Source organism: Euprymna scolopes, chromosome 22 (assembly GCF_053919585.1).
Source record: "Euprymna scolopes isolate OS-2025 chromosome 22, ASM5391958v1, whole genome shotgun sequence".
Classification (NCBI taxonomy): Eukaryota; Metazoa; Mollusca; class Cephalopoda; order Sepiida; family Sepiolidae; genus Euprymna; species Euprymna scolopes.
Genome location: NC_136503.1, coordinates 91,546,409 through 91,570,525, shown reverse-complemented (window position 1 = coordinate 91,570,525; position 24,117 = coordinate 91,546,409). Strand labels below are relative to the sequence as shown.

The window sequence follows — 24,117 nt, the reverse complement described above, 5'->3', positions numbered from 1 at the left end:
ATCGATGTTCTGTTTCTTTGTATTTTTCACATTCATTAAGACGAGATGGTGGATTCAAGTGTCCTAGTGTTGAACATGCTGATATAAGCATGGTTTTTACATGATACAAGTTTTGATTTCATTCCTTCATCATCAGATGCAGCCCACCTTGAAGGGTTTAGAGCTGTTCTGTTATAGTTTTCAATGGAAGTAACTTGATTGAGAATGGCTTGACCAATGTTAGCAGTAGAATCAAATTTACTCTTTCTCTCTGTATTTGGAACCCTGGTGAAGTTTGTAATGTAGTTCATAATCTTGTCAGTAGCTGAATACTTGATGCTTCGCTAGGGCTATCAAGAGTGTTTTTATCGTGATACCATCACTAAATGGGTAGGTGTGTCAGAAATTTTGTGAAAAATATTGAATAATTGTACCCCCTGTCTTTCCAAGCTTATAACTACTCGAAAAATGTCATTCAAACCCTAATTTTTTTTTTCAATTAAAGAAGCAAGGACCAAGGTTTCATTAAAAAAAAAAAAAAAAAAATACAAACGGCATGTTTTGAAAAAAAAAAAAGAAAAAAAAAAGGTTTTAAACTTCGGACTTTACAGGTAAATTTCCAAAAAAAATTCCTTTTTTTTGTTTTAAATTAGAATATATTATTTGTTGATCTTTTATCTTCAATTTGTGATATATAAAACTTTGTCACATAAATTAATTATTTACTTTTTAATAAACATTTCAAAATAGGGGGGCGTGAATTAATTCGACCCCCTGTCTTTCCAAGCTTATAACTACTCGAAAAATGTAATTCAAGCCCTAATGTTTTTTCAATTAAAGGGACAAGAACCAAGGTTTCATAGAAAAAAAAAATACAAACAACGTGTTTTTTCTTTTTAAAAAAGGTGTTAAACTTCGGATTTTACAGGTAAATTTTCAAAAACTGTTCTTTTTTGTTTTAAATTCGAATATATTATTTATTGATCTTTTATCTTCAATTTGTGATATATAAAACTTTGGTGAGTAAATTATTTATTTACTTTTTAATAGACATTTCAAAATGGGGGGTGGTGAAAAAAAACGTTTGTCTAAAATATTATATTTGGTTTATTGGAAAGAGCATAAAATTTCACATTGACCCTGAAAATAGCGTAAAAATTGAATCAATAGAAAAATTTTGATAGATTTTTAAAGTTTAAAAGTTGAAAAATACTGAACTCGTAAAATTCAATTAATTTCATTACTGTTTAAAAAAAAAAAAAATATTTGTATTTCTTTTTATACAACTTTAATAGTTTATTTGTGAAGTATAATCCATAAAGAAAATAAACAACCCACTTTTAAAGGAGAAATTACGAGTTTTTTTATATTTTATTCGCAGTTTCGTGTTAGGGGTGTCAAAAATTCTGATACACCTACAAATGGGTTGCCTAATACAGCTTAAGAGAGGCCCGTCTATCCTCATTATCTTTGCTGTTGTTTGAATTTGAATCGATGTAGAAGACGGATTTTCACTTAAACGAAAAAATTATTAAACAGTATTTGTTTTTTTTCCTCCAATTGGGAGTGGGGGTGGTTGTGGAATTTTCCTTTTATTTAAAATAAAATAAAACAAACGAAAAAAATATTAAACAAGATTTAAACAAAATAAAATAAAACAAACATTATTAAGCATTTATTTTACATTTGTATGGAATAAGTTTTGAGAAAAGCGTAATATTAATGCACATTGAAGGAAAAAAACTAAATCTTGTTTAATAATTTTCTCGTTTGTTTTACTTTATTTTAAACTAGCGGGGGTACCCGGCGTTGCCCGAGTGTTTGTTTCCGGGACGGGGGGGGGGAGTTTTAAAAAATGTTATGGTAGGTAAGTAGGAAGGATCAAACCCGGAGTCATGAGTAAAAGTAGGAAAATAAAGTGTGAAAAAAAAAACAAAAAAAAAAAAACATCTGCAACGTTAACAGTTCGGCCACCAAGAAAAGTCCATTCCAGTTGTTTAGGGAAAAAAAAAAAATAAATAAATAAAATTTCAAATTCGATGATGGCGATAAAGTAAACAAAATAATCGGCTTCGATATTTTGTTCTATGCTTACAATGGTTATTTTTTTAATAAAAAAAAATACTATTTAGCACAAAATAATTCGTTTAGCAATAGTGCCAATCCTCAAAAAAATTCTCTGGAATTTGTAACGCTAAAATTGTATTCAACCAACAAACTTAACTTTCACTTTCTCTATTTATATTTGCTATTGTTGTTGTTGTTGCTGTTGTTGTTATCCAAACTCTCAACCGAAAAGAAGCAAAGTTAAGAAAAAGTTTTAAGATTTCAATATCGAAATAAAAAAAAAAACAAATCAAAACAAGCTTTCCTTTCCCTTCTGTTGTTTGTCGCTGTTATTGCTGGTATAGTCATTGTTATTATTTTTGAAAATGTACTTTTCACCATCCATCTAGTAGTTTCATAGTTTTTCATAATGGTAACAAAAAATAGTTGGTCTCAGTCATATGTAAGCTTTTTTTTTTCTTTATTCATATGTATTACGTCCCTTCTAATAAGTTGGTACAAAAATAATGTCAATTTTTTACATGAAGTTGAACATCAAAAACGACATTATTTTTGCACCAACATAATATTATTGGGTTGAATAGACTTATCCATTCCCATGTATGTAGATGCAATTACTTCTTCGTCCTCACCAGAAAAAAAAAAAAAAAAATTCCTACCTCTATGTAAGTATGTTGCTGTAAGGGTTCTCTTTCATAGGGGTAAAATAATACTTTTAAATGTAATAACATAACTTCCAAAAGATCCTAATTAATATTTATAGCTAAGAAAAATACAAGCCTTTAAATTGTTTTTCACAAAAAAGATCTGTTGAATAATGAATCTTGCTATCAAATTTCCATCTGTTTTTACATGATCCCAATCTGATTTGGTTTTGTTTAGCTTAAATAATATGCAGAAAATTCAATAATAACCAGTTTATTCCCTCTTTTATTCAACAAAAGTTCAAAATTCTTATGTAATTCTTTTGAACACTCAGCTATTATATAAAACTGTGTCAGATTTTCAAAATTAAATCCATATATAATTTAAGTTGCCAAATCAAACTTTGCTTCTGACTAATTTGTTGTACCATGTTATTGGCAATATAATGATTTACTTCGCTACAATTTATTTTCAAAATTATGTAGCTCAAATCAGTGTTATATGCAACATTTACAATGATCACCTAAAAATAGAATAAAAAAATCAGAATGGAAGAATGTACTTTTTAATCTTATGTGCAAAAAGTTTTTAGTTTTTAATATTTTTGCACAGTAAGTATATTAAAACTGTGTTGATTGAGTGATTTCACTGCATTCCAGTCAACACTTTTTTTTTTTTTTCAAGACAAATATCAATATAATAATTTTTTTCTAACCAGGCTCTTCCTCGATGGCTTCCATTTGTGGGGGCAGTTTAGCTCTTATGGATGCTGGCGTACCCATTGCTGAACCAGTGGCAGGCATAGCAATGGGCCTGATAACAAAAACCACTGAGACAAAACCCAATTCCATTGAAGAATACAAGATACTCACAGATATTCTGGTAAGAATCATTATTTTTTATAGATGTGTTTAAAAAAAAAACTGCCTCATATCTTCAAAGAAGTATTGTTCTATGTTTGTTTTACTCCAATAAAGATTTCATTAATCCATTATTGTGCAATGCCTATTGTCAAAACATGCACCCTAATCTGGTTGCATGTCTTCCTTGACCTGAACGCAGGATATGCATTGCTGTCATGGGCTAAATTGTCAGCCAATCGTGATTCCACATGTGAGCTCCTACCAGGCAGAAAGAGAGGGAGGATTACATCACAAATTTATTTCCCTTCATAGTGATGAGCTGCATGCCTTAATTATCAAATAGGTTTTGTGCAACAAAACAGATGACAGATTCAGGTATAGAAAACAGCAGTCGGAACAGAGTGTGGCAATCACTGACAAACTTCCAGCTTTCACCAATTGCCCATCCTTGTTAGTTATGTCTTGCAGCCATAGAGAAGTAATAACTGGATGATATATCTCTTTGCTTGGTTGGTATTGAAATCTCCCAATGTTCTCAGAAGAACTGACGAAGATCCACAATAACTTTGGATATCCAAGGACATGACAGAAAAATTTTCAATTTTTATCCATTAATCCTTTAACATTGATGATTTAAGTATATGAGATGGGTTTGAATACAGAAATTATTTATATACTTAAACTTATCTATAATATAAATCTCACCTGTCTGTTTAAAAATGTATGTATGTATGCCTAAAACTTTTGATAGATTTTCACAAAATTGGAATCGTTTTGAAGCGTGACTCTTCAGACGACAAATATAGAAAAATTGGCTAAAAACATTAATTCCTTCACTCTCAACTGAGCATATTTCTACAAGGAGGGGTCGCTTTTTTCACTGATATTTTTGAAAGTCATCCTGTAACGTAATTGACTTAAGGGAGCGTTTTGCTCCCCATTCGATTGAATAGCCTTGATTTAAACCTTCAACACTTTTTTTTAGTATTAGTTACAATAAGTGTTTATGGGGTGGCAGTGAAAGATGAAATCGATTGAATTCTAAGAACAGATAGTACACTTTGATCCTAGCCCAAAAAACAAGTAACTGTATTATATAGCATAATTTCCTCCCGAACATTATCTTCTATTAAAAAAGATGCATATATTTATGATATACTACATTGACATAAGATGTCATATTCTGTGAGATATTCTCTCACCTTGGTTTTGCCCTTGGCAGAATGAAAGAAAACAATCAGAAATCACAACGGGCTTGCCTTTGAACGTCAACGTAAATTTTATTAAAGTAAAAAGATCCAAATTGCAAAAATGTGTCATCTTTAGTTATCTGCCGAGCAGGACTGGTAACACCCTGAAAGGGTAGTAGTTTATGGTTTATCTTCGCATAACGCTCCATGCTGTCCAATAGATCAATGAGATAAGTGATGCCTTCCAAGGATCAATGCTGCGAATCCAGTAGTCATCATGGAGCTCACTGTGCATAACCGTCTGAATAACGGACAAAGGACAGGTGATAATGTAGACTTTAATTTCATCTCTGGAAGACATTATAAGTAATAATGAAAGTCAATCAATTCACAGAGCACAACAGTGTGTGATCAATATAATATTTCACCCAACATAATGAGACAAAGCGGTTTTGAAGTGAGTTTTCGTATATCCATTTTGACCTGTTGTCTGTGTGAAAACTAGCGGGCTTAAGAGATAAATTTAGCGCCAAGAATACACTTGGCAGTTAGTAAGAACAATCAATCTGATAGGTTGAAACAAAATTGTGAAAGGTCAAACCAACCAATAAGGAGCCTGCTTATTCCTGCAAAATTTCTTACAATCCCAAAAATCACATGGATGAACTGCTGATTCCAAAAATCAGATAAATGGATCAAGTGTATGCTAGGGGCTTATTTGTAACATTCCAAAAATCACATAAATAGATCAAGTAAAACTGAGTTCATATTTTTGTCCATAATGTCCTCATGACAATAATTGTAAAAACTCTTCTTAAGCGGGGCAGCGGGAGATTAAATCATTGGAATATGAAACTCTAAACTGCTGAGTCATAATCCACAACACTATATATGCTATGGTTTATTTGCGTACGGTGGGAAGCAGGGGATAATAGGAGCTAATCAACGTCTGTTTCCCTAAACCCTTATACATGTATATCTTAAGATTATAGTAAATGTGAGTTTATGGATTGGTGAGTGTTTAATGAGATAATTTCCACAGGAATAATCTCCTTCTTTTCAAGTAGGGGGAGATTATAGTCTGACATGTTTACTTCCAGTAATGATGTAGTTATCGTCTATGAAAAAGATGCATATAATATATTTATGATGTACTACATTGACATAAGATGTCATATTCCAAAAATCACATGGGTGAACTGCTGTAAATGAATCAAGTGAACATTAGGGACATATTTGCAAAAACGCTTAAGTTGGGGAGGGGATTAAAATCATTGGAATGCTAAGACAAATACTACACTTCAAAATTTATGTTGAAGTAATGGTTGCCTAATCCCTAACCGTATTAATGTTTTTATGTATTAATTTCAAAAACTTGCTGAAACAGTTTATGATGTAAGCATTAATTTATTTCATGTATATTTTTAACACTGGCGTGGGGGAAATTAAGTCAGTCCTGGAGTTGGCTGAAACAGTTTACGATTTAAACATTACTTTATTCCATGTATATTTTTGACAGTGTGGTGGCGATATGAAGTAAGTCCCGGAAATGGCTGACACCATTTACAATTTAAAGATTAATTTATTTTATGTATATTTTTAACAGTGCAGTAGGGGATATGAAGTCCATCTCGGAAATGGTTTAAAGAGTTTAGAATTTAAACATTACTTTAAGCCATATATATTTTAAACTGTGGGAGAGGGGGAGGAGAAATATCAAGTCAGTCTCAGAAGTGGCTGAAACAGTTTACAATTTAAACAATACTTTAAACCATGTATATTTTTAACAGTGGGGGGTGGAGAGAAATATGAAGTCAGTCTCGGAAATGGCTGAAACAGTTTATGATTTAAACTTTATTTCATGTATATTTTTAATAGTGGGGTGGGGTAAATGAAGTCAGTCCCAGAAATGGCGTAGCCCGTGATTGAATGATATAGGTAGAAATATATACTAGCAGAATACCCGGCATCGCCCAGGATTGAATGAGATAGATGGAAATATATATTAGCTGAATACCCAGCATTGCCCGGTATTGAATGAGATAGGTAGAAATATATACTACCAGAATAGCTAGCATTGCCCGGGATAAAATAAGATAGGTGGAAATATATACTAGCAAAATAGCCGGTGTCCCCCGGTATTGGATGAGATAGGCGGAAATATATATTAGCAGAATGCCTAGCATCGCTCAGGATCGGATGAGATAGATGGAAATATATACTAGCAAAATACCCAGTGTCACCCGGGATTGGATGAGATGGATGGAAATATGTACTAGCAGAATACTCAGTATCGCCCTGGATTGAATGAGATAGGTGGAATTATATATTAGCAGAATATAGGGCGTCACCTAGGATTGAATGAGATAGGTGGAAATATATACTAGCTGAATATCCTGCGTCGCTCAGGATTGGATGGGAGAGGTGGAAATATATACTAGCATAATATCCGGTGTCTCCTGTGATTTTATGAGATAGGTGGAAATATATACTAGCAGAATACCTGGCGTCACCCAAGTTTGGATGAGATAGGTGGAAATATATATTAGCAGAATACCCGGCATCGCCTTGGATTGGATGAAATTAGTGGAAATATATATATGAGTAAATTACCCGGCATCACCCGGGATTGGACAAGTAAGGGAAAATATATACTAGCAGAATACTTGGCATTGCCCAGGATTGGATAAGATATGTGGAAATATATATTAGTAGAATACCCAGTGCTACCCAGGATTTACGATTTAAACATTACTTTATTTAATGTATATTTTTAATAGTGTAGTGGTGGGTATGAAGTCAGTCCCAGAAATGATGTAGCCCCGGATTGAATGATGAAAGTGGAAATATATACTAGCAGCATACCTAGCGTCACCTTGAATTAAATGAAATAGGTGGAAATATATACTAGCAGAATGAAATGAAATAGGTTGAGATATATACTAGCTGAATAGTAAGCATCACCCGGGATCGAATGGGATATGTTAAAATATGTACTGGCAGAATACCCGGTGTCACCCAAGATTGTATAAGATGTGGTAAAATATACTAGTAGAATAACCAGTGTCACTCGGAATTAAATGAGATAGGTGGAAATATATACTAACGACATACTCAGTGTCTCCCGGGATTGGATGAGATATATACTAGCAGATTACCTGGTATTTCCTAGGATTGGGTGAGATAGGTGGAAATATATACTAGCAGAATACCTGCCCATGCCTAGGATTGGATGAGATAGGTTAAAATATATATAAACAGAATACCCAGCATCGCCCAGGATTGGATAAGTGGAAATATATACTAGTAGAATACTCAGCATCCCCCAGGATTGGATGATATAGGTGGAAATATATACTAACAGAATGCCCGGCATTACATGCGATTGGATGAGATCGATGGAAATATATACTAGCAGAAATACTGACGTCACCCCTTATTGAATGAGGTTGATGGAATTATATATTAGCAGAATATCCGGCTTCAGCCAGGAATTAATGAAATAGGTCGAAATATATACTAGCAGAATACCCGGTGTCACCCAGGATCAAATGAGATTAATGGAAATATATACTAGAAGAATATCCTGGCTGCACCAGGCATTGAATGAGATAGGTGGAGATATATATTAGCAGAAGACTCGCCGTCACCTGGGAAATATGTGTTGTCACGAAAGTAAAATTATTTCATATACATGCTGTAAATTACCTATCCTAGGGAAGGTACAATTATTTCATACATGTGTAATACCCATCCTAGGTTAGGTTAAATATTCTTTTGCTCGAAATTGTAAATGATAGAAATTAAATGTGGCTCTATCTTAAGAACAACTAATATGTTCAAAATCAACTTCAATTTTCTCATTGTTTATATGGTCCCGAGTAACACTAGGTAGTCCTGCTCATCTTATATATAAGGTAAAGTGAGATTTTCACCAATTTCAATCACAAGATGAATTTAATAAAAAAAATGGGGTTTGTATTACTGTACACATAGATTCGAAAAAGTTATCAAAAAACAAACATATAACAAATAAATGTTATCAAAAGCAAGATAAGTTACTTTTCTACCTAACTGGATATATTTTTTGTGTTTTTATTCAATGTAACATATTTATTCAGCTCGAAAAACATACAGTGTTTACCGATGTATTGGAAAATTCAAGATGGCGTCTCACACCCTCTTTAACACCGTAAGTTTGGGAAAAGGTGTTATAGATAAAAAACTGTACAAAATACTATTAAAAACCCACCGAATATATGTCAACCTATGTCACGGTAACATATATTGAGCGAGTTTTTAACAGTATTTTAACCGGTTTTTTATTTATAACACCTTTTCCCAAACTTACCGGGTTAAAGAGAGAATCAGACGCCATCTTGAATGTTCAAATACATTGGTAAACACTGTATGGTTTTCAAGTTGAATAAACATGTTACATTGAATAAAAACACGAAAAATGTATCCAGTTTGGTAGAAAAGTAACTTATCTTGCCTTTGATAACATTTATTTGTTATATATTTGTTTTTTGACAACTTTTTCGAATCTATGTGTACAGTAATACAAACCCGTTTGTTTTTGACAACTTTTTCAAATCTATGTGTACAGTAATACAAACCCGAAAAAAATGTTACAAAAATTGTTACAAAAATTGTCATTTGTTTTCACCATCTGTTAATTTGTGATAATGGTCGAAATCACCCTAAACTCTAGACCCAAAACTGGAGAGCCAGTGCTCAAAACAATGAAATATTATAAAAAGGCTGACTGGGAAGCCATCAGAGATCTTATCAGAGATGCCCCGTGGGGAAATATGTTTTCTCTCCCTGCTGAACAGTGCACAAATGAGACACTGAATGGTTCAAAACAACAATTGAAGCACATGTTCCCATGTGGAAATTTTATAGGAAGCCCTACTCTCCCCAATGGTTTACTTCTACTTGCGCAACTGCCATTGCTCAAAGGCAGCATGCATACCGCAGATTTAACCAACATAAGTCCAGTTCAAACAGACAGAAGTATATAGAAGCTAGATGTAACATTAAGAAGGAAATAGCGAGAGCTAAGAGAGAATTTACTGAAACCACTAAAAAACGCATCGAAGCACAAAAATTAGGAACTCGTGACTTCTGGAAAATCTACAACAGTGTAGTAAATAATGGGCAATCAACAATTCCCCACTAACCAACAATCACGAGGTTGTTTGCTCAGCAACCAACAAGGCTAATATGCTTGCCAGCCAGTTTGCCTCAAACTCCACACTGGACCCTTCCAACCACCCCCTGCCTGACTTTCCTTTGCGGACAGACACCATGCTAGACGATCTAAAAATCACCCCTGCTCAGGTGCATGCTATCATAAGAAACCTTGACACTTCAAAAGTATGTGGACCTGATCTCATCCCAGCTGTGCTATTAAAAAAGTGCTCAGCCGAAGTAGCTCCAGTTCTCTCCAAACTCTACAACAAATGCCTTAATGAATCATGCTTTCCGGGTTGTTGGAAAACTGCTTCTGTGGTACCAGTATTCAAGAATTCTGGCGAAAGAACTGATCCATCAAATTATTGCCCCATTAGCCTCCTCCCATTTTTTGCCAAAATATTTGAGATCATAATTAACCAAGCTCTAGTCCGTCACCTTACAGATGCTAAACTTCTGACTGACAAACAATATGGATTTAGACAAGCCCATTCCACCGCAGACATCCTCACTGTAATCTCTAAACATATATACCATTCACTGGACAAAGCGGAGGAGGGCAGAACAGTAGCTCTAGATATATCTAAGGCTTTTGACAGGGTATGGCATGAGGGTCTCCTCAGGAAAATGAAATCATACAGTATCATTGGTAGAATACTTAACATAATTAAATCCTTTTTAGATAAGAGAAAAATCCAGGTTGTCCTCGAAAAAAATTAGATTACACAATAATTTATCATCTATTACCTTCTTTTACATTACCAAATATGCATAATTAATGCTTTTCTCATAAAGATACTCAAAGCAAATACTGATTATTTCGTAGTCTTTATTTTAATATTAATTAACCTTACTGGTGTACAACGTATGCTAATATTTTACTCCACCATGATCACACTGAATGTGATGATCTAAGTGTTTTGCAAGTATAGCTTTATGTAGTTTATGACTTTTTATTAGACAGACAACTTCTTTTTATATAATTGATGACCTTGATCTTGTAAAGTGATCCATTATTATTGGTTTTTGTCAGACTTATTTAACACCTTGTAAATATTTACATTTCTTTAGTTATTATAAATCAAAATATTAATTTTATTTATCAAAAGTTAATTAGCATTTAAAGATTCTTGCAAATTATTTATGTGCAGAAACCTGAGGAAAATGCATTTCTCTTAGTTCAATCAAAGATTAGTATTTTCCCTTTTTTGTAGTGAACTTATTTACAAAAATCAATCATTGACCTAAATTAAAAGTCAAGAATAACTGCGAGAAATTTCCTGGCATGAAAAAAATCACTTACCTTTTTTGTTACTTTTTCTCTCAAATCTTTACAGCGATTTTCTTTTTAAAGAAAAAAACTTGATTACATTTTTACTTAGATTCAGTTTATTTTTATCAAAACTTTTTTATTTTTTTAATTTTGTTTATTGAAATAATTGTCATTTGTTTATTTTGTATTTTTTAGTTTTAAAATTTCACATTGCTTTAAATTGTTTTTTTTGTTTGTATTTTTGTGAACTGATTTTATTTTTACTGAACTTTAAAAGAACGAAAATACAACCATTTTCGGATTGTAATCGATGTGCGGAAGTTGTTCTGGACGAAATAATTTTATTTCTATCAGAATTTTATTTACTTGTACAGAATCTGATTACACTGATGTCTTTAAAAATGAAAAAAATGTGACGAAAAAATTAATCAGAATTGGAAACAGAGAAACAGTAAAAAAAAAAAAAGAAAAAGAATGTAAGAAGAAAAAAATGGAGACGAATGGACAAAGAAAGATAAAGAAATAGAAAAATAAGAATAAGTCAGAGATGTGAAGTGTAGAAAATAGGATGATTGGTGAAGAATGGAGACGGAATAAGGAGAAAAAGAAAAGAGAGATCGAGAGAAAGAAAGAATAGGGAAAAGCATTTTCGGATTTAGAAATAATCTGATATATTCAAAGCAAAAATGAAATGGGTGAAGATGAAATAAATTCATTATAATCAGAAAAAGAGAAATGGAGTGAAAGACAAAAATGTGTAAAATAAAGAGAAATGGAAAGAGAGAAACGATAGAAAAAAAAAAAACAAACAACGAAAGAAAAAGCTAGAGATAAAAAGTCCAATGATTGCAAATTTTAAGCGCATCCACAGTTTTGGAAGCTAGTTGTATTCTCCACTGTTAACTGACATCATGTTTAACTGTCGTAAAGTGCGAAGGGGGAGAGTCAGGTAAATAAACAGAGTGGTCAATCAGTGAAATATCTAGGAATGCTCGAAGACAACTAATAAGCAACACATGTTCATTCAGTGTGTGCATTCAGCGGTGATAACACAAGTGTTGGCTGACCAACTGACAGACACGCTTTGACATGTCTTATATTAAGGGGGGAGGGGCGTGAAGGTTTCAGGAAGAATTCTAATATCATGTAAACTAGTTGCCTTTGTATTGTTGAGTGCATGCCTAGTTAAGCTAGCAATGCTGATTATTGGAAGGCTGTTTTCTAAATTTATCTTTTTTTATGTTGTCTTTTTTCCTTTACAGTCTTTAACTCTAATAAATACATTGTGATTCATGAGAGAAAAAAGTGTATCTATTGCTACTTATGTGAAATTCTGTGCCAGACTGAGTTTTATTCATTAATACATACATTGACTTCTGTGAGTCCCTGTTTAAACTGATTAGACATAACTCACTTGACAAAATCTTTGATGCATTAATACGTGTTTTAACACGTTAGCCCCCCCTCCTTTAAAAAAGAAAATTCCACTCATAGAATTAGTAAAAAAAAAAAAAGAAAAAAAGAAAAGGGATTTAGTCATTGGACCTCAACCCTTCCTCTGTTTTGATAGACATATTTGTGATAACCCTAAACAATGTCTATTAAAATAATCCACAAACTATACTTTAGCCGAAGAGAGCCATCACAGCCAAGAGTGAAGGGTGTGTCATGGACAAGTTTGCATGTCGTATGCTTATCATTAATGCTTACCATTAGATAGTGAGCAAAAAAAAAAAAGAAGACATTTATTGCTGAGAGTTAGTGAACAAGTAAAGCATAGGTGATGTTCATTAAATATGATTGAATTGTTTAAAGTATTATCAAATTTATTAATAATTCTATAGGTAACATTTTTCTGTATGGGATTCAGCATATACTTAAATGTCTCCCATTTTTGTGCATAAATAAACTGACCTGCATATAACAATCTTGTGTCTACTATTTTAAGGGAGATTTTAAGAATACAAAGTTATCCATTATTGGCAATTACTGTTAAGTTCACTCTAATCCTGAGTTGCAGTTCCGGTCAGTATTTCATACATGGCAGGAAGATGCTACAATGTTATACACATAATTCGACATCATGAAAAATACTGTGCCACAATAAGCAAATATTTGGGTATATTCAGTGCTTGAATTATAAAGATTTTTACAAAAATGACTGAATTCGACATTATGTAACTTGAAAAAGCTATAAATCAAGATTGTATTAATAATTTCTTTGATCGGTGATGCTTCCGTTTGAAATAACATTTTCTTTAATCTGTCATAATTCTGTTTTAAATTACATTTTCTTTGATCGGTCATGGTCCAGTTTTAAATAGTATTTTCTTTAGTTTGTTTTGCTTGAAATAATAATTGTTTTGGTCTATCATGGTTCATTTTGAAATAGCAATTTCTTTGATTTGTCATATGTCAGTTTGAAATAGAAATTTTCTTTTATGCTTCCATTTTGAATAGTAATTCTTTAGTCTGTCGTGCTTCAGTTTCAAGTAACTTTTTTCAGTTTGTAGTGCTTCAATTTTAAATAGCATTTTCTGTCACATGTCAATTGTAAATAATAATTTAATTCTAAGTATGTAGATGAATGCATATATATATTTTTTTATTTTTCCTCATGTAGTATTATTAAGATATATGTTTTAAAAAATAAGGTTAACAATGGTATTTGCAACATTTTACTCTATTTTCTAGTTTAGAGTAAAATGAAAGTAGAAAATCTCAGTACAGGATTAAACAAGTTCAGTGTTAGCATATCACAAACAACAAGTCGGATTTTACGCATGGATGAGACCTTCTTTTTTCTACATCATGAGACCTTCTTTTTTCTACACCACACATAGATGAGACCTTTTTTCTACATCAGGTGTTTTGAGGTGTCGTACTTTGGACAGGGCTGATTCCATTCTCCTATCGTAGCTAACTTGAGATCTTAAGTATGTATACTATATACAAAAAAATAAAAACAAAAACCTTAGACTTAAACTACTATTACTATTAAACAACATATAACCTCATGACAGAATGGCGAAGAGTCGGAAAGAACAAATTACTATTATGTGTAATACAACCAATACGATTCAAGTTAATAATGTGATAAGCCGCCATTCACATAAGCTGCTAGGTCCATGTTATACTATGTTAAATGATTGCATTTACTGAGTGACCATTAAGACGAAAACAATGGTTATCATGGAAATCATAGTCACAACCAACGTTATATAATTTCTGCTATTTCAAATTTTTTTTCTCTTGAATGGCTAAACTAAAAATTTAGTTACAAATGATCATTTATGAATAACCGTTTCCAATAATCGTTTATCAGCATTAAGTAATACCCCAAAGGGTTGAGTTACTATAAAACAGATCAAAATACACAGATAAATAAACAGACACTTTTATAAATAATTCCAACATCAAGAAACACCTCACTATATCTGCCTATAACTTATGTGTGTACATCAGCAAGCTAATATCGATGATTTAAAAAAGAATGTTTCCTTTTTTTTTTTAAATTTTTTGATGGATGTGTTTACATAAGTTGCTTAGCAGGTAATTTAAGTAGTTGAACTAAAAGACTTCGATTCAAAGAAACAGGTGGGAGGCATGGGTGGGTAGAGTTGCATCTAGCTGCAGCTACGTGGGTGAATGGATGGTTACATCTAGTGCAGGTTGTTGTGTTTTTGTGTGGAACTGCTAATGAGTTTAACACTACTCTCTGTTTGCTCGTTTTTGTCTGACACCTCAATTTTCAATTGAGTTTTATCAGGAAGCCAGGGTTCGATTTTGCTATTTGACTGCATGCCAAATATATCCCTTATTTTGTCTTTTAAAAAAGATTTAGAAAAGAATATATGGAAAAGCCAAAAGAAAAAAATGGTTTATTGATTCTTTTGTTATTTTGTAAATAGCAAAATAGAAAAATCAATGTGAAGAGACAATTCAGATTTTTAAAATATTTTTTATCTGTAAGATTAGTTTGACTATATAAGAATATTTAGTACTTGTTTGTAATAAGTCTGCATGAAAAGAAAAAACAAAAGAGAAACTTACTTTGAATGGTCCGATTCTTAAAATCAATAATTTTATCATTTAAGGCCCCAAAGTAACCATAACTCTTGTTAGACTATTTTACAAAGAGAGACAACTAAGAAATTACATTTTTTTTTACCTCATTCCAAAAATATAATTTACAAAAGAACACTGTTTACTTATAATTTCATGTTATAAAGGATATTGTTAATAAATAAGAAATATATATATAGGGTGTGAAAGAAATGTGAAATAATCTACATAAACTCTAAAGGTACATCCTTATCTAAAATTTACTGGGAAAGACAAGTGTAGTGTTCTCGAATCTCTAAGTGAAGGTTATAAAATCATAACCCCCTTAAAACTTTAAATATTTTATTGGTCCCATGACAAAAGGAGGGTGAACCTGTAAATTCACCCTTGTCCGTTCGTCCGTTTGTCTGTCCGTACTTTTCTTTATAACTACACCTTTGAATTTTGCATTAAACATGATATGAGTTAAACATTCAACATATAAGCATTAAATATGATATGAATAAAAAAGTAACAGAACGGATTTTTTGGTAAAACTCCGATTGCCCCCTAGGGATACCTTTCAGGTTAAAATTGCTTAAATTGACACTTTTGTGCTTACTAAAAAAATTGATGCCTGGGATTTTATGAAACTTTCTGAAAAGTTTAAATTAACTGATTTCTATATAATTTTTTTGTCTATACTTCACGATAACTCTTGGGTGTGCCCTAGGAGCTAATAAAAACACCCCATTTTTGGGACTATTTTACTATATTTGTCCAACATTATCTGTGTCTGTCTATTTAGCAGTTTTGCATGGTGCTGAACTCAAATTTACATATGTTAAGGCCTAAAAAAGCACCATATAGGACGTCAAATCCTAGTGAAAACAAAAATATGGTGACTTTTGGGGCTAAATGGGGGAGGAGGCAAATGCTGAACCTACTCATTTCTTTTTATGCCCCATTCACTGTGCACTCACATGCATGCTTCACTTGTTTTTCTTTTAAATTGTACTTGTCGCATGGTTGGGTCCTGGCAACATCAAGTTATCAAGACTATTATTTTATGATAGTTATTGATATTTGTAAAAGTAGAATGTCAGAAAGAATGTTATCAAAGTGAAATAAATATTTACAGATAAAATTATTTATGTTAAAATAATTCCCAAAGATGTTAACTTGGTGAAAAGGAATGTTTTCATAATAGCATAAACAAAAATGTTAACTTGGTGAAAAGGAATGTTTTCATAACTAGCATAAACAAAAATGTTAACTTGGTGAAAAGGAATGTTTTCGTAGCATAAACAAAAATATGTGACAAAGGTGGATCATCCAATTTGTGTCTTTGGTCATCTGGACTTAATGACATAACAAGGATGGTTTGGAAATACATGTAGAAAGATTAGTTCGATACCCAATGTGTTAGCAGGCAAACGGGAGTCTTGTGCTCCAAGGTTTAGACTTGACGCCTGTGGAAAGGGGTGAATAGTAAAATGTAGACTTGTACGAAGTGTGCCCAAACTCTGAGAAGAGACCCAGCATGAAAATAAATGATTATATCCAAATATAATTCACATCTTGACGTTTCCCTTTTGGAATGAAAAGCATCTTTAGTTTCAGAAAGAAGAAAGAAACTTTGTGAAGGTATGTGTTTCTTGCTGGTGATCTCATCAACAATGTTACCCGTCCCTTTGATAAAGACTTTGTGTAAATTGTCATTTACAGTAGTTGTCTTACGCACTGTTATAAAAATATCATCCCACACATGAACACTAGAGATGATCAATAGACGTTATACGTGAACTGACATCTTGCTGCCCAAATCCCTACTTAGTACCCCAGTAGTTCTTGCCCCTGATAGTAGCCCCCTACACCAAAGTGGCAATTTGCCTTATTTGGCGTGAAAATGTAATAATAAAAAAAAATATACACACATTCAAGAAACTAGACGATCACATTTCTATGTTGCATAGGAGACCATATTAGAGAGAGAAACAGATGGTGACATTCATATTGATGAGGGGAAGATACATTTATACATATATTACAGAGAGGAAGAAAAGAAAGAAGACATTTATACCTTTTACAGTTCTGTGGATGTTCCTTCTTTTAACATATATTAGCGTGGAGAGAGATTGATCAGTTCTATAACACTGGAGAAACAGTCATTACTTAGATGGAGAGGGGGACACATTACTTAGATGAGTTATACACAAAGTTCATTATAAAGATCAGTGGGAACAATGTTCATATAAATGATTTCACTTCAATTTGGTAGAAAGACGACACGAAGACGGCAGTTACAAAAATATGAGATGTTCTTTTATTCCATTTGAACAGACAAAATGATGATCACATTCAGGAATTCAAAGTTGTTTCTACATGTTAAAATTTTCCCCTTCGCTTCTAAAGGGGGACCCTCCTCTGATTCGATCCGGACTCGACTCTGGACTCCGTCTCTCTCTGTCTCACTCCGACTCTGTCTAACTCATTTTCGACTCCTATATTGAGAATTCATTTCTGCCATGACGTCATACATGTCCAAAAACGTGAACAACACACATGGCCTGAACATGCATGGTTTGCACATGTTCCTAAACCATTTCCGCAGACAAAGAATTCTTACTAACCTATTTTTCGACCTAACTTATTTTTCAATATGTTTTTAATTTGCTGTTGTTCGTTATTTTCTAGATGACCTTATTTTAATTCAGTTTTCATAAAAAGAATTGAACAATCAAAATTCCTTTTACTACAACATATCTAAACTATTTTATGTGAACTGAACAATGCTAAATTCCATTTCTGAATCTATTTCTGAAACTTGCTTACAAGGTTCGAATCTCAGTCTATCTAATATTTTTCTTACAAGAAAAGGGCTCATATATACATGTTAAAACATGTATATATACACGTATATCAACACATCACAATGTTAAAGGGACATCAGTTAAATAGGCGTTATTTATGCCACATAGTTATTAACTGATAATATTACATTTGTTACCATGTTTAAACTATAACTGCACAAAATACTTACTATATTGACACTGATTTGTGAACTTCATTTTCAATGCTTTACACCAAGAAATATCATAGTGCATGTTTTGTCCTTTCATAGCTTTAATGCAGCCACAAATAACTGTGATACTGATATTTAGTAAATAAAATTTCAAAACAAAATAAAACAACTTTTATCAAAATGCACCAAATGTTTTTTTTTTACTATCAAATTTTTCTTTTCATCTGGCATATTTTTCATCTTTGTTATCTTGCTTGGTTTAGCAATATTTTCATCTATAATATAAATCTCACCTGTCTGTTTAAATATGTGTATGTATGTATGTTTGTATATCTGCCCAAAACTTTCGACAGAGGCGACGGATTTTCACGAGATCAATATCATTTTGAAATTTGACCCTTCGGTCAAATATCGAAAAATTGGCAAAAATATTAATTCCTTCATCCATAACTGGGCACTTTTCTACAGGGAGGGTCCGCTTTTTTCGATGATATTTTCGAACATCATGCTCTCTTTTTGACTGTTTAGCCTTAATTTAAATCTGTAACGGGACGAGTCACGCGCATCACGTTGTGACACAAGAGTCACGGCAACAGATCGTGATAGTCATCGGCACCAGATTATAACAGATATATGTCACTGGCACGTGAGTGTGACACTTTCGTGTCCCGGGCATGCATCGTCTAGTGGTGGACCCCTCCAGCGTGACCAGACTCGCACTGGTCACTGGAAAACATACCTCCACTGCTCAAGGCACGTTAAACGTGCATGACCCCAAGTCCGTGTGGCAACATTGTCCTCTTTGGCCGTCACTCTGGTTTTGTGAATGTGTCTTCGTCGTTTGGCGTCAGGGCATACCTGAAATAAACTGCATCTTCACTTATTCCGGCAATCGAAAAACAAAGAAAAAACTCTGAGGTCATTTTCGTTTAAACCAAATAAAATAATTATTTGCAATCATTCTACATTTGTTTAAAGTCGTGTTTTCGTTATCCGCGCTTCGTGATGCAGGTTGTATACTTGAGATATCAGGTTAATTCTCTAGCTAAGAACAAGATCTTTTCAAGTTAGTTCTTATTGAGATTTCTGCCCCTCTCACCCCAGGCGGGGCGAGAGCCGATGTGTACGCTTCGCTCGCTAGCCAAAGACTGATAAAACCCTTCTATCTATTTTCGAGTAGGCGATCGTTGTTTATCAAAAGCATCTTCCTTCCTTTTCTCCATTATCTTCTATTCCCCCTCTTTCTTCTCTTGTGAATTTCTTTTTCTATCCCTCTATTTTCTTATTCTTTTCCCTTTCTCTATTGTTTTGTGAACATATCTGTCAAACTAGCTTGGTGGTCTCCGAGTTAAAACACCCCGGGTCCCCAACTCCGAGCAGACATTTGGAACCCAAATTCTCGAGACTGTCCGAATCAATTACGTTAGTTAAAACTCATTCTCACCAGATCCAACTAGAAAAATAATCTCTTTGTGAGAAATTCCCATTTTCAGACTTATCTCTTTTTTTCCGCCATTAAAACAGATACAATGTCTCCCGAAAACCTCATAAACGCCTGTCTTAATCTTTGACACAGTATCAGCAATATTTGCCAAAACTGACTGATTAAATGTAAAAGTAAACTGACTGATTAAATGTAAAAGTAAAAAAGTATACAAAAGTAAAAAAGTATACAAAAGTAAAAAAGTAAAAAAAGTATACAAAAGTAAAAAGTATACAAAAGTAAAAAAGTATACAAAAGTAAAAAAAGTATACAAAAGTAAAAAAAGTATACAAAAGTAAAAAAAGTATACAAAAGTAAAAAAAGTATACAAAAGTAAAAAAAATATACAAAAGTAAAAATTATACAAAAGTAAAAAAGTATACAAAAGTAAAAAGTATACAAAAGTAAAAAAAGTATACAAAAGTAAAAAAAGTATACAAAAGTAAAAAAGTATACAAAAGTAAAAAAAGTATACAAAAGTAAAAAAAGTATACAAAAGTAAAAAAAGTATACAAAAGTAAAAAAAGTATACAAAAGTAAAAAAAGTATACAAAAGTAAAAAAGTATACAAAAGTAAAAAAGTATAAAAACGTAAAAAGTATACAAAAGTAAAAAAGTATACAAAAGTAAAAAAAATATACAAAAGTAAAAAAGTATACAAAAGTAAAAAAGTATAAAAACGTAAAAAGTATAAAAACGTAAAAAGTATACAAAAGTAAAAAAAGTATACAAAAGTAAAAAAAAGTATACAAAAGTAACAAAGTATAAAAACGTAAAAAGTATACAAAAGTAAAAAAATATACAAAAGTAAAAAAATATACAAAAGTAAAAAAAAAGTATACAAAAGTAAAAAAGTATATAAAAGTAAAAAAAGTATACAAAAGTAAAAAAAAGTATACAAAAGTAAAAAAGTATACAAAAGTAAAAAAGTATACAAAAGTAAAAAAAGTATACAAAAGTAAAAAAAGTATACAAAAGTAAAAAAGTATACAAAAGTAAAAAAAAATATACAAAAGTAAAAAAAAAGTATACAAAAGTAAAAAAATATACAAAAGTAAAAAAGTATACAAAATTAAAAAAGTATACAAAAGTAAAAAAGTATACAAAATTAAAAAAAAGTATACAAAAGTAAAAAAGTATACAAAATTAAAAAAAAGTATACAAAAGTAAAAAAGTATACAAAATTAAAAAAAAGTATACAAAAGTAAAAAAGTATACAAAAGTAAAAAAAAGTATACAAAAGTAAAAAAGTATACAAAATTAAAAAAAAGTATACAAAAGTTAAAAAGTATACAAAAGTAAAAAAGTATACAAAAGTAAAAAAGTATACAAGAGTAAAAAGTATACAAAAGTAAAAAATTATACAAAAGTAAAAAAGTATACAAAAGTAAAAAAAGTATACAAAAGTAAAAAAGTATACAAAAGTAAAAAAGTATACAAAAGTAAAAAAGTATACAAAAGTAAAAAAGTATACAAAAGTAAAAAAAGTATACAAAAGTAAAAAAGTATACAAAAGTAAAAAAGTATACAAAAGTAAAAAAAATATACAAAAGTAAAAAATTATACAAAAGTAAAAAAGTATACGAAAGTAAAAAAAGTATACGAAAGTAAAAAAGTATACAAAAGTAAAAAAGTATACAAAAGTAAAAAAGTATACAAAAGTAAAAAAAGTATACAAAAGTAAAAAAAGTATACAAAAGTAAAAAGTATACAAAAGTAAAAAAAGTATACAAAAGTAAAAAAAGTATACAAAAGTAAAAAAAAGTATACAAAAGTAAAAAAAGTATACAAAAGTAAAAAAGTATACAAAAGTAAAAAAGTATACAAAAGTAAAAAAGTATACAAAAGTAAAAAAGTATACAAAAGTAAAAAAAATATACAAAAGTAAAAAATTATACAAAAGTAAAAAAGTATACAAAAGTAAAAAAAAAGTATACAAAAGTAAAAAAAGTATACAAAAGTAAAAAAAGTATACAAAAGTATACAAAAGTAAAAAAGTATACAAAAGTAAAAAAAAGTATACAAAAGTAAAAAAAGTATACAAAAGTAAAAAAGTATACAAAAGTAAAAAAAGTATACAAAAGTAAAAAAAAAGTATACAAAAGTAAAAAAAAAGTATACAAAAGTAAAAAAGTATACAAAAGTAAAAAAAGTATACAAAAGTATACAAAAGTAAAAAAGTATACAAAAGTAAAAAAAAGTATACAAAAGTAAAAAAAAGTATACAAAAGTAAAAAAAGTATACAAAAGTAAAAAAAGTATACAAAAGTAAAAAATTATACAAAAGTAAAAAAGTATACAAAAGTAAAAAAAAAAGTATACAAAAGTAAAAAAAATATACAAAAGTAAAAAATTATACAAAAGTAAAAAAGTTACAAAAGTAAAAAAGTATACAAAAGTAAAAAAGTATACAAAAGTAAAAAAGTATACAAAAGTAAAAAAGTTACAAAAGTAAAAAAGTATACAAAGGTAAAAAAGTTACAAAAGTAAAAAAGTATACAAAAGTAAAAAAGTATACAAAAGTAAAAAAAGTATACAAAAGTAAAAAAAAGTATACAAAAGTAAAAAAAAGTATACAAAAGTAAAAAAGTATACAAAAGTAAAAAAAGTATACAAAAGTAAAAAAGTATACAAAAGTAAAAAAAGTATACAAAAGTAAAAAAAGTATACAAAAGTAAAAAAAGTATACAAAAGTAAAAAAAGTATACAAAAGTAAAAAAAAGTATACAAAAGTAAAAAAGTATACAAAAGTAAAAAAAATATACAAAAGTAAAAAAGTATACAAAAGTAAAAAAAAAAGTATACAAAAGTAAAAAAAAAGTATACAAATGAAAAAATTAGATTTGATCTCTATTTGTCAGAAATCGATTCTGCTATTCTCTTGCACACTAAATGGTGGTGGTGAGGGGTTAATGAAAATTAAATCACTAATTTATTGATTGTTCGTTCGCATAGAAAAATGTCAAAAATTAAAATTCAGATTCTTTTTTGTTTGAACTAATTGTCTGATTTGTATTAATATACCTTTTGTACCTTATTGTTATAATTATTATTCCCTAATTTTGATTTTGTTGTTCTGATCCATTATATTTTTTTATTACTAATTTTATTATCATTATTAAAAGTGTATGTACATCTATTTTTTACTATAATAACTGGATACTTTTTTAAAACCAAATGAAAACTGTAGATGTTTTTTGATTATGTGCGATGTTGTGAAAAAGGGCTAATAAAGTGACATATTTGAATTAAACTGTCTTCGAAACAATTGGATGCCAAATCTTTTTTGATCTTGAATTCTTGGAACTTATATAAATAATGTTATAAATTTATTGACTTTTATTCTATTTTTGATTAAAATGATTGCATAATTATCTGTATAAAAGTGGCCATAGTTAGACAGGAATTTGTTGTAAATGTTTTACAGAGGAAACTATAAATTAAAACTCAAGCACCTGCCATAAAAATAATGATAGAGCAGAGATAAACTCGCAACATCTTCTGTGAGAAAGAAGTAGTGAGGAGGAGAAAAGTGTCTACTAGATTTTGAACGTACCCAATGTACTATCCCTTATTTCTCTTAATCATGCTTTTTTCATTGACTTCTATTTTTTCTCATAGTCATGTTACATAAACCTTATTTAATTCATAATCTGATTTATTTAAACTAATCTTTATATTTTGATCTGATTAGGATGTCATTATAATACATTTATTTTATTAAATCATTTTTCATTCTATGATAATTTATTTAATCTGGTGTAAATAGATAACATTATAGATTTTTAACTAGAGGTGGGTGCTTGAATTATTGTCTATATAAAACAAAGTATGACACGGATTTGTATGAATTGTTCACTAAGTTTAATGTAACATTAAAAGACTGATGATTGATATCTATAAATATTTTAAGATCTATTTTCTTGATATATTTTTTTGAAAAATTTATGCATCATTTTTCCCTCACCCCAGGTTTCTATGTGTGGAATTAAAAAGAACAAAGCATCATCCTCCTCTTTGACAAGTTCAGAATATCCTTCTGCAATTCCCCCATTATAGATAGTCCTACTAAATCAGTTACTAGTGCCAACTCTGCACCAATATGGCTATCAAAACTACCCTCGCTATTCTTTCTAGGCTATAGCTTTTTGTTGTATGCAGTTAGTGTCCTTTTAGCTAAATTAATATTGTTAATTTATAAACTAGTTATATCAGTTCTATCTCTAGTTATATTAAAATTCGTACTTAGGTAATTCTGACCAGGGAATTTTTTATTCTAGGTTCTAATTGAAATAAATATGCAAAAAGAAGATATCTAAGTATAATATTAATCTGTTAAGCATGATAAA

At 30.6% G+C, this 24,117-nt stretch overlaps 1 protein-coding gene across 1 annotated transcript in view; it reads left to right on the top strand.

The window, feature by feature from the left end:
- LOC145243541 (polyribonucleotide nucleotidyltransferase 1, mitochondrial-like) overlaps positions 1–24,117 on the top strand; it is a 1,193,685-nt gene that overhangs the window by 659,573 nt on the left and 509,995 nt on the right. The window contains exon 18 of the mRNA XM_080106520.1: positions 3,410–3,573. Within this exon, the coding sequence (XP_079962646.1) occupies positions 3,410–3,573 (164 nt within the window). The remainder of the gene's footprint in view (positions 1–3,409; positions 3,574–24,117) is intronic.